Below are 12416 nucleotides of genomic sequence, written 5' to 3'. Positions count from 1 at the left end.
AATAGTCAAAATAAATCTGTCCAAACTTTTGACTGGTACTATATGTGTCATATCTGAACCTGCAAGGGGCTGCCTCACACCATGGCACCCTCTGCAACCTGTGTGTGTATGTGCACGTGTGTGTGCGTGCGTGCCATCGAATTCATTAGCGTTAGCGAGGACTCAGGAGGAGAAAACCCGTACTCTGCCTGGCATTTTAGTGCTTAATAATGTTATGACTAGCCATCCCTCCGCCCCCAGCTACCAACCATATGTGGTCCGTCTGTCTAGGGCAGGACCTATTACCTTTAGATCCCCAGCAAATTAATATTGATCGACTCCCAGGCAGCTCCTAAGATATGGGTCAGAGGCGTGTGGGTGTGGGTGCGGTGTGGAGTAGGGTGTGTGTGTACGCTCACTCTGTCTGTGTGTGTGTGTGTGTGTGTGTGTGTGTGTGTGTGTGTGTGTGTGTGTGTGTGTGTGTGTGTGTGTGTGTGTGTGTGTGTGTGTGTGTGCGTAAGCGTGCGTCTTAAGAGGACATCTCCGCTTGATCATGTTTTATCTGTCTCCTGCTCCCAGACCAGCCCAGACATCTGGCCCACCAGCAGTAGGGTTCTTGCCAATAGCACTTGATGTGATGAATTCTCTTTTCCCCCCTCGCTTCCTCTTCCTCTGTGACTAGAGTTGTATGTCCCAAATGGCACATCTAATATATAGTGCACTACTTTTGGCCATGGCCCATAGGGCTCTGGTCAGAAGTAGTGCACTATGTGGGGAATTAGGGTGCAATTTGGGATATAACCTGGAGGCTAGGGTGTGCCGACAGAGATCAATATTAGCCAAACAAGAAACACACACATGAAATGCCTCCTCCTCCTCGCCGGCTTTATGATTGTCTGTTTGTTTTATACAAACTTGATGGTGGCGAATCTCTGGATGCCCTTACATCGTACTCTTCCCACTGGCTTCATTAGAATGGAGGGTCAAATAAATCCTTATCCTCCGCAGCCTTGGTAGGGTAACTCCGGGAATCAACGGAGCAGAATTGTTAATGGCACTAAATGAATGTTTGTTCTGAACCACGAGGAGCACCTTCAACTTGACTGAACACGCTTTGCCGTACAATTTGCACTAAATATTTTAATTAGCTGACTGTAACCTTGTTGGCTGTGTGGAAGAAAGAAAGAACTGCCTTTTAATCGGGATAATTAAACAGGGGGAGAGGGAGTGAGAGAGGGAGGGAGAGAGCACTGAGGAACATGAAAAAAGGAATGCCCTCGGGCTCTGACTCACTGCATGGCTACAATGTAAGTCAGAGAAGATGGGGAATTTATAGAGAGGCAAAAATAGAAAGTTAACTCGGAATGCCAACACCACTCAACATCAATACTGCATGCAGTCCATGCACTAATGTTCTAGTTCAATGCTTTACTGGACGAGAGGCAGAGAGCTCAAATAAGGGCCGGCCAGGAGTCCACATACAGACCCTGATCAGCAGGAACGAGCTCTTAAAGGTAGTCCCAGCAGAGATACAGACAGACACCGTTCTGCACAGAGGGGATCTAATATTTATCATATTGTCACGCCAAAGAAAAATAGGTCATACGTATTATAATACTTAGAAAGAGATGTTCTGAGGCTCTGGGTATTGTGCGTGTGTCCTTTGCAATCACAACTCCTCTGCCTCCCGTTGACATGTCTACAGCATTAAATATGTACTGTACTCTACACTCTTAGAAAAAAGGGTTCCAAAAGGGTTCTTTGGCTGTCCCCATAGCAGAACCCAAAATAGTTCTACCTGGATCCAAAAGGGGTTCCTCCTGGAACCAAAAATGGTTCTTCAAAGGGTTCTCCTATGGGGAAATCCAAAGAACCATTTTAGGTTCTGGATAGCATTCTAAAACTGTGGACTAAGCTGTCAGTGTATTAACACATGCAATGCTCATCCAATTACTGTCCCTTTACATTAGTAGTCAGTAGCAGTGCATACTGTACATAATGCATTACATACATGTATAATACATTGTAGACATTACATATACGCATATGGACAATGTAGGTACGGTGGTGTCTAAACTAGGCCCTAAAAAGAAGGAGTGATTGTATTAAATAATTACATTTTAATGGCAACATGCTCACTTAGGAACTCACTTGGTGAAGGGCATTCGGCTGAAAATGAATAAATGCAACAGCCATATCACTGTTGCTGGCAAATACAGTCATGGGTGGAAAGAACCATCCCATTCGTGGTTCTTGAGAGACCCTAAAATGGTTCCCCTTTGGCATCGCACTCAAGAACCTTATTTGGTTCCAACTTGCATCTGTATTTTAAGAGTTTAGAGTCAGGGTAAAGTCAGGGTAAAATCAGGGTCGCTAAAGTTGTAGTTTTATTGCGTGTGTGTGTGCGTGTGTGTGCGTGTGTGTGACTGACCTGTGCTGCTCTGGATGGTCCTGACGGTGGTGTTGGCCCGGGGGGCTGAGATAGCCCTCATGTTTCCCCCCACCATGGTGACCCTGTCCTCCTCATCTTGGGAGCAGCCCTTCTCGATGGCCCGGACATAGCTGTGACTGCGCATGCGGAAGCAGCCTGACATGGGGAGGTCCAGAGCATCCACCGCTTGAGACTCCATCTCACTGAAAACAGACTCACACACTGCCTCGATCTGTCCGTTCACCTCCACCTCGCTCACCTGCAGGGGGCGACATCGCACGCACGCACGGGGGGTGGGGGGGTGGGGGGGGGGCAAAGGTCAAACAGGTTAGAAAAACCTAGGTCAACATCACTGGACTGGAGCCATGTACACATGGGTTTAAAGTATATCCAGTGATTTTGAGGAATCAAAAAGGCACAAAGACACTTGAAATCAATCCAAAAGGAAAGTATGCAGTGCAGAGGGGAGGGAAGTTGTGGGGTAAAAGTTCACGGGCCGTCCGAGTGCAGTGCTACAGGGGTGTGTTGGCAATACACATGTCTACAGGAGGGAAGACTCACGACTAGTTGAAATGAGTACCACGACATTGTAGAACTAAGCTAATGGAAAGGGTGTGTAGTGGTTGTATTGGGACCAGGCACGTGTCTTCATAGTCCCCAACAGAAACACAAAGTGTCTAAGGTGGACTGCTATTCTAGCCTGATATACGTGCATGGAAAGAGGAGGAAAGAGGAGCAAAGAGGGTTATGTGTCGTCAAGCCAAATCTGTTTTCATGGTTTCTGATATGGGCGGCAGGTAGCCTAGTGGTTAGTGTTGGGCCAGTAACTGAAAGGTTGCTAGATCAAATCCCTGAGCTGACAAGGTAAGAATGCTGTCGTTCTGCCCTTGAACAAGGCAGTTAACCCACTGTTTCTAGGCTGTCATTGTAAATACGAATTTGTTATCAACTGACTTTCCTAGTTAAATGAATAAAAATCATGTTATCAATCACAGCATGTTTTTGGACTGATTCAGCAGTTTTTACCTGATAAAGTAGAATACTATTGGAAATTAATGTTGAAAGTTCCATTTATATTTCTAAAATATAAGTTGAAAATTATGCTGTCCCTGCTTCCTGTTGACAATAACTTTTAGTAGCCCAATGTCAAAATACGGTTTGGAGTGTCCAATTCAATAGTCAATATGTAGAAACAGTTTGTGATATACAGTATTAAAAATATAAAATGTGTTACCTACACATAGAGTGCCTGCAGAAAGTATTCATACCCCTTGACTGATTCCACATTTACAGCCTAAATTCTAACTGAATTAAATATACATTTTTCTCACCAATCTACACACAATATGCCCATAATGACAAAGTGAAAACATGTTTTTAGATTCTTTGGCAAATGTATTGAAAATGAAACACAGAAATATCTCATTCACTTAAGTATTCACAACGCTTCGTCAATAGTTGGTAGAAGCAACTTTTGGCAGTGACTACAGCTGTATTCCTGGGGAAGTCTCCAAGAGCTTTCCACACCTGGATTGTGCAACATTTGCCCATTTATTTTCAAAATTCTTCAAGCTCTGTCAATATGGTTGATCATTCTTAGACAACCATTTTCAGGTCTTTTAATAGATTTAAGTCAAAGTAGATTTCAGTAAAATCTGTAACTTGACCACTGAGGAACATTCACTGTCTTCTTGGTAAGCAACTCCAGGGTAGATTTGGCCTTGTTTTAGGTTATTGTCCTGCTGAAAGGTCAATGTGTCTTCCAGTGTCTGTTGGAAAGCAGACTGAACCAGGTTTTTCTCTAGGACTCTGCCTGTGCTTAGCTATATTTCATTTATTTGTATTTAAAAGAACTCCCTAGTCCTTGTCTGCGACAAGCATACCCATAACATGATACAGCCACCACTATGCTTGAAAATATGGAGAGTGGTACTCAGTAATATGATCTACTGGATTTGCTCCAAACATAACACTTTTTATTCAGCACAAAAAGTTAATTGCTTTGCCACATTCTTTGCAGTATGAATTTAGGGCTTTGATGCAAACAGGTTGATGTTTTGGAATATTTTTATTCTGTACAAGATTCATTCTTTTCACTCTGTCAATTAAGTTAGTATTGTGCAATAAGTACAATGTTGTTGATCCAACCTCAGTTTCTCCTATCATAGTCATTAAAGTCTGTAAGGGACAGATCAAAATTCACTTGGGGGAGGGATGGTCAATCAATCAATCAAATGTATTTATAAAGCCCTTTCTACATCAGCCAATGTCACCAAGTGCTATACAGAAACCAAGACTAAAACCCCAAAATAGGGAGGATTGTCTTTTTTGGTGTGGCACAGCGGAGGGCAGTGCGTTTTTCCCCTGGTTTACATTAGCTCTTCCGCTCATATTTTCCCTATAAACAATGGCTTGACTTACTTTTGATATTTCCCTAAAAAAGTTTATAAACGCTTGTGAAGGTTTGGTATGGTGTGGCTATTATTAATTGTTTGCTACTCCAGGCCTACGATATGAAGGCAGTGTGTCTCGGCCCTCCAACTGACTCCAACCAGAGTTAGTCCTATAATCTGAACATATAATGATTATCTTTATACAAAATATTTGGATAAAAGATTAAGATTTACCCTCCTTCTGTACATCAAAAGCTATATGGCAGATGCAGTAGCCATAAAGAAATGTATTCTTGTTCAAATAGCCCTTACACAGCCTGGAGGTGTTTTGGGACATTGTCCTGTTGAAAAACAAATGATAGTCCCACTATGCGCAAACCAGATGGGATGCCGTATTGCTGCAGAATGCTGTGGAAGGTTTGCTGGTTAAGTGTGCTTTGAATTCTAAATAAATCACTGACAGTGTAACCAGCAAAGCACCCCCACACCATCACACCTCCTCCTCCGCCATGCATCATGGTGGGAACCACACATGTGGAGATCCTCCGTTCACCTACTCTGCTTCTCACAAAGACACGGCGGTTGGAACCAAAACTCTCAAATTCGGACTCATCAGACCAAAGGACAGATTTCCACCTGTCTAATGTCCATTGCTCGTGACATTTTCCATATTGACTGACGTTCATAAAATAATGTAAAGCTGGAATGTCATTTGTGTATTCTTATTTGAGTGGTTCTTGGCATAATATGGACTTGGTCTTTTACCAAACAGGTGTAACGTTCGTGGTTAAGAGTAGACCAAGGCGCAGCTTGATTGAAGTTCATCATATTTTATTGAAATGTGAACCAGCAAAAACAACAATAAACAATACAACGAACTAAAAGCTTCGTCAAGCAAAAATACATGCAACAAAACAAAGACGATCCCACAAATGAAGGTCGAAAAAAGGTCTGCCTAAGTATGATCCCCAATCAGAGTCAACGATAGACAGCTGCCTCTGATTGGGAACCATACTAGGCCCAACAAAGAAAAATAAAATATAGATGTACAAAAACTAGATTACCCACCCTAGTCACACCCTGACCTAACCAAAATATAGAGACTAAACAGGGATCTCTAAGGTCAGGGTGTGATGACAGTATTCCCCCAAAGGTGCGGACTCTGGCCGCAAACCTGGACCTATAGGGGAGGGTCTGGGTGGGCATCTACTCTCGGTGGCGGCTCCGGTTCGGGACGTAGCCCCTGCTCCCTACGCTGATCCCTCTGCATCTGTGGAACCGGATCGTGGATCGTCACTAGAGACTCCGGATGGTGAATCGTTGCCGGAGGAACCGGACCGTGGATCATCGCCGGAGACTCTGAACTCGAACCATCGCTGGAGGCTCCGGACTGCAGATCGTCGCCAGAGGCTCTGTACTCGGAACCCCCGCTGGAGGCTCTGGACTGGGGACCGTCGCTGCAGGCACCTTGCCATGGATCATCACTACAGGCTCCGGGCCATGGATCATCACTGGAAGATTCGTGCCATGGATCATCACTGGAGGCTCCGGGCAATGGATCATCACTGGAGGCTCCGGGCCATGGATTATCACTGGAGGCTCCGGGCCATGGTTCATCACTGGAGGCTCCGGGCCATGGATTATCACTGGAGGCTCCGGGCCATGGATCATCACTGGAGGCTTCGTGCCATGGATTACCACTACAGGCTCCGGGCCATGGATCATCACTGGAGGCTTCGTGCCATGGATCATCACTGGAGGCTCCGTGCCATGGATCATCACTGGAGGCTTCGTGCCATGAATCATCACTGGAGGCTTTGGACCATGGATCATCACTGGAGGCTTCGTACGTAGAGCCGGAACAGGTCTCACCGGACTGAGGAGACATACTGGAAGCCTGGTGCGGGGAGCTGCCACAACACGTCCTGGCTGGATACGCACTCCAGCTCGGTGAGTGTGGAGAGCTGGCACGGGACGCACTGGGCTATGAAGGCGCACTGGAGACATAGTGCGTAGAGCCGGCGCAGGATATGCTGGGCCGTGGAGGCGCACTGGAGGTCTGGAGCGCAGAGCTGGCACAACGCGTCCTGGCTGAATCCCCCCTGTAGCACGGCAAGTGAGGGGAGCTGGAACAGGCTGCACTGGGCTGTGCTGGCGAACTGGAGATTCTGTGCATAGAGCTGGCGCAGGATATCCTGGACCGAAGAGACGCACCGGAGGCCAGGAGCGCTGAGCCAGCACAATCGGTCCTGGATGAATGCCCACTCTAGCACGGCAACTGCGGGGAGCTTGTACAGAGCGCACCGGGCTGAGGATGCGCACTGAAGGCATGGTGCGCAGAACCGGATATCACGGTGCTTGACCGGTCACCCACGGTAAGCACGGGGAGTTGGCTCAGGTCTGAACCCTGACTCCGCCAATCTCCCAGTGTGTCCCCCCCCCAAAAAGCTTTCGCTGCCTCTATCTCCTCCTTCGGACGGCGATACTCCCCGGCCCTTTTCCAAGGTCCTGCTCCCTCCAGAATTTCCTCCCAGGTCCAGTCCTCCTGACCACGCTGCTTGGTCCGTTGGTGGTGGGATCTTCTGTAACGTTCGTCGTTAAGGGTAGACCAAGGCGCAGCGTGATTGAAGTTCATCATATTTTATTAATATGTGAACCAGCAAAAAAAATCTATAAACACTACAACGAACGAAAAGCTTCGTCGTGCAAAAATACATGCAACCAAACAAGACAAGATCCCACAACTGAAAGTGGGCTAAAGGGCTGCCTAAGTATGATCCCCAAATCAGAGACAACGATTGACAGCTGCCTCTGATTGGGAAACATACCAGGTCAACAAAGAAAGAAAACATAGCTATACAAAAACTAGAGTACCCACCCTCTGACCTAACCAAAATATAGAGAATAAACAGGGATCTCTAAGGTCATAGCGTGACAACAGGGCTATCTTCTGTGTACCAAATTCCACAAATGAACTTTTAACAAGGCAACCTGTTAATTGAAATGCGTTCCAGGTGACTACCTCATGAAGCTGGTTGAGAGAATGCCAAGAGTGTGCAAAGCTGTCATCAAGGCAAAGGGTGGCTACTTTGAAGAATCTAAAATATACTTTGATTTGTTTAACACTTTTTTGGTTACACATATGATCCCATTTCATACTTTTGATGTCTTCACTATTATTCTACAATGTAGAAAGTAGTCAAAATAAATAAAAACCCAGGGGGCCTCCCGGGTGGCGCAGTGGCTAAGGGCCCTGACCTCAAATACTAATTGAGTGTATGTAAACTTCTGACCCACTGGGAATGTGACGAAATAAATAAAAGCTGAAATAAATCACTCTCTCTACTATTATTCAGAAATTTCACATTCTTAAAATAAAGTGGTGATCCTAATTGACCTAAGACAGGGACATTTTACTAGGATTAAATGTCAGGAATTGTGAATAACTGAGTTTAAATGTATTTGGCTAAGGTGTATGTAAACTTCCGACTTCAACTGTATATGTGGTGTCAGGTTGGGTGGAGAAGAGGTTAGGGAGTGTTGGGTAGGTGAAAGTGTTTGTTTGCGTTTCTGACATCCAGAGGGAGCGTGCGCTCCGCACCACGTGACCAGGGCCAAGAACTGTAACTTTGCTCTGGAGCTGGACACTTTTGAAAGTAGTGATAACTGTAATCGCGAGTTATGTGTTGAGGAGGATCACCTGAAGTTGAGGATTCCCGGTGTCTGTGACCACTGAGTTATGTTTTGAGGAGGATCAACTGAAGTTGAGGATTCCCGGTGTCTGTGACCACTGAGTTATGTGTTGAGGAGGATCAACTGAAGTTGAGGATTCCCGGTGTCTGTGACCCCTGAGTTATGTGTTGAGGAGGATCAACTGAAGTTGAGGATTCCCGGTGTCTGTGACCCCTGAGTTATGTGTTGAGGAGGATCAACTGAAGTTGAGGATTCCCGGTGTCTGTGACCCCTGCCGTTTGGTGACGCAGATCAGTTGGAAGAGCACGGTGTAACAGAGAAGACTGTACTACTGAGTTTTGATGCAGGGTCTTTACCAGATAAAGTCAAGTTAGGATGTGTTAGTTATCCCGTGAGAGCTTTTGTCTGTGTTTTAGGTGTCAAGCTTATGGTCGTGTGGCAGCAGTGTGTAGGAGGGAGATTCCTAGATGTGAGACGTGTCCAGGAGGACATAAGACAAAGGAGTGTGCAGTAATGGTGGAAGAAGTTGTCTGTGTAAACTGTAGGGGTGCCCATGGTGCTGGAGATCAGAGGTGTCCGGTGAGAGAAGGGCAGGTTGAGGTTGCCAGGATCAGAGTAGTGCAGAATGTGCCGTATGTTGAGACAGTGAAGAGAGTAGTAGAGGAAGATGAATCCAGGGCAGAGTATGTGAGCTGAGTTGAGCGGTCGTTGATCCAGCTCATGGCTCATGGAGCGTTGCGCAACTCCACCTCCTTTTCCAACTGCTCTGCTAAAGACTGATCTGTGCTCATCGGAGGGAAAAAAAAACTGCAGCTCCAAATTCGCTCCATTCATTAAAATCACAATTTAACCAACACCCATCTATTTTTGTGACTTCCTGGACCTACCATTTGGTTTTGAAGTATTGAAACCAAACCATATGATTTGAATGAAAAGTATTTTAATAGACATGAAAAGGTGGATGTGAGAAGCGCTCATAATTTCAAATAGGCTACAGTACACGTCATATTAAACAGCATATAAAGACTCTAAATAGGTCAGGAGTCAGACGGAGCCTAAGAAGGAACGAAAATGAATTATAAAGGCTATATTATTTATATTATTTCAAGGCTATAGCCTTCAAAGGAATACATTGTGAAGCATTTGTGAGTGTGACACAGTAGACTGGTAGGGACAAAAAGCGCTCAGCATTTAAACACCATTTAGTTGTATTAAATCAGTATAGTCTATAAATTGTGCATATAGGCTGTGACTTACTTAGAATTTAATACATATATATTTTTAAATGCCTTATTAAGCTCAGTGGTGAATTCATTTTTGAAAACACAAGTTTGGCCAGTCTGTGGATTCAGGCTCATGCGATGGTGCCTGGAGAGCAGGCCAACAGCAGAGAATATCATCTCCACACTTGCAGAGCCACTGGAGAAGCTAAACGCCCTTTTGGCTACTATTGCCAGGCACATTTTCTACAGGTAGGCCTAAAAGTTTTTAGGCAAAATAAACCAATAACCAATCAAAACAGAAAGCTCCTTGAATGTGGGAATACTCCAAGCCTATTGGTGCGAAAGTATTGGACTATTGTATAGATTAGCGAAATGTAGATTTTTTGTTTCTAAATACTTTTCTACAATGACACACTTATCTATCTGCACGTAATAAGTACACTATCATGCTTTTGTGATATGTGTCTTTTCAGATTCCACAATGATTCTTTATTTTTGTAGACACTACATCACTGCATTCCCTCTCTTGCTCTTGGTCCTCATCTTTGTAAGTCACCTTGATTTTGCACCTTTTGCACCACAGCATTCTGCAGTGATACTCCATCCCATTTGGTTTGCGCTTAGTGGGACTGTCATTTGTTTTTCAACAGGGCAATGAACCAAAACACATCTCCAGGCTGTGGAAGGGCTATTTGACCAAGAAGGAGAGTGATGGAGTGCTGCATCAGCTGACCTGGCCTCCACAACCCAATAAGATGGTTTGGGAAGAGTTGGAACTCAGAGGGAAGGAAAAGCAGCCAACAAGTGCTCAGCATATGTGGGAACTCCTTCAAGACGGTTGGAAAAGCATTCCTCGTGAAGCTGGTTGAGAGAATGCCAAATTCCACAAATGAACTTTTAACAAGGCACACCTTTTAGTTGAAATGCCAAGAGTGTGCAAAGTTGTTATGAAGGCAAAAGGGTGGCTACTTTAAAGAATTTAAAATCTATTTTGATTTGTTTAACACTTTTTTGGTTACTATATGATTCCGCATGTGTTATTTCATAGTGTTGATGTTTTCACTATTATTCTACAATGTAGAAAATAGTAAAGCAAAACATGTGAATGAGAAGGTGTGTCCAAACTTTTGACTGGCACTGTATATGTAATTCATTAGTCCAAAGATGGATGTAGCAACTACAGATTGTCCCTTTTGTATCAGCATGAATTGAGCAATAAAAGGCTAACTTTTATTCCATAGGCTGGGATCCGCACTATGCAGCTGCTGCAAGAGCACATTTTTCACTGGCTGTCCACTGGTTTCAAAAGCAATGATTGATAGGCAGCTTAAATTTCTTGAATTCGACCGTTATTGGGTTCAAATACACATTTATATTTGTGAACAGCCATCCACAACAACCACAATCCGTAAAGTGCAAATAGCTAAATGAGAGTGCAGTGGTGTGATTCACATCAATTTGCTATGTAGACATCAATAATAAGTGATATCCGTATCGCCGTAGACTACACCACTGCTGTCGTCCTCACCTCCAAGCGTTTATTCAAGTTGGATAATCTTTGGATGACGACAGCAGTCACACCATTGGAAGACATAGCTTGGACAGTAGCCTACAAAAGCCTATTCCTGCTCTTTACCCGGGATCCATCAAACCCATTTGGTGTGTCATCATATTGGTCTCTGACTTGTGGTCAGACTCGCTCAGGTGGAACAAACGTGTGCCTTTTTTCAATGCTGATTTGAATGTCATTGAGAAAACAGAGAAGTGTCGAATATTTTTTTTTGCAAACATCCTTTCTGTTTTTAAAAGACATCCTCAAAGTAATCATAGTTTTTCAAACGTATCTGTAATCTGATTACAATATTTTTGCTGGTAACGTAACGGTTTACAGTTACCGCTTTTGTAATCCCTTACATGTAACGGATGACATGTAATCCATTACTCCCCAACCCTGCCTGTACATTATTGGCAAATAAAGCTGCGGTTCAGGCATGAATGTCTGTGAAACATTATTTTTCAGTCAAACCCAATACCAGGAGTATCAAACTCCATTATTTGAATGATGCTGTGTCTGCATGTATGTATTACCATTCTACACTTTAACAGTGTTGACCAGTCCTAGTCCTGGGACATCAATGGTTACGCATTATAACTATGCAATAGACTAGAAACATGATTTAAATAGATAAAGGCTGATTTGTAATTCATATATATATACAGAAACAGAATTTTAAAAACAGTTCACTACACTTCCTACAGTACAGCATCATGTAAATAATCTAAAACCGGTTCATCTCAATATCTAACTCCCTTCATCTGCATTAATCTGTGGACATAGGATATGTGTAGTATTTCATCAAATGACAGACTTCATTTCAACAAGTGGATCATGTGAAACGCTTTATTGAAAGAAGTTCATAATCCAGGTGTGGTAAATACATAATACATGCATTATAAATATTATAATTGTAATATTATACATTCAAGTTCAATCTGTACTTCAATGCACATACGGCGTGCATTCTAAAAACAGAGGAAGAACGAGGAGGTGGGTAGAGAGGCGTGAGAGAGTTTAAAAGACAGAAAAGGGAAATAGGTAAGAACAGAGGAGCAGGGAAGACAGCATATAAATAATGAATCACAGTGCTGCCCTAATATCTACTCAGTTCATCACAATTACATAGTGTCTCTAGCGGT

At 43.9% G+C, this 12416-nt stretch overlaps 1 protein-coding gene across 1 annotated transcript in view; it reads right to left on the bottom strand.

The window, feature by feature from the left end:
• The window catches only part of LOC112215148 (disks large-associated protein 1), a 120431-nt gene that overhangs the window by 67153 nt on the left and 40862 nt on the right, over window positions 1-12416 (bottom strand). Inside the window, exon 4 of the mRNA XM_042299147.1 lies at window positions 2411-2669. Within this exon, the coding sequence (XP_042155081.1) occupies window positions 2411-2669 (259 nt within the window). The remainder of the gene's footprint in view (window positions 1-2410; window positions 2670-12416) is intronic.

The sequence above is a fragment of the Oncorhynchus tshawytscha genome, linkage group LG16, assembly GCF_018296145.1.
Source record: "Oncorhynchus tshawytscha isolate Ot180627B linkage group LG16, Otsh_v2.0, whole genome shotgun sequence".
In the NCBI taxonomy this organism is placed as follows: Eukaryota; Metazoa; Chordata; class Actinopteri; order Salmoniformes; family Salmonidae; genus Oncorhynchus; species Oncorhynchus tshawytscha.
The sequence above is the reverse complement of the archived record's forward strand: the minus strand, read 5'-3'. Positions and strand labels throughout refer to the sequence as shown.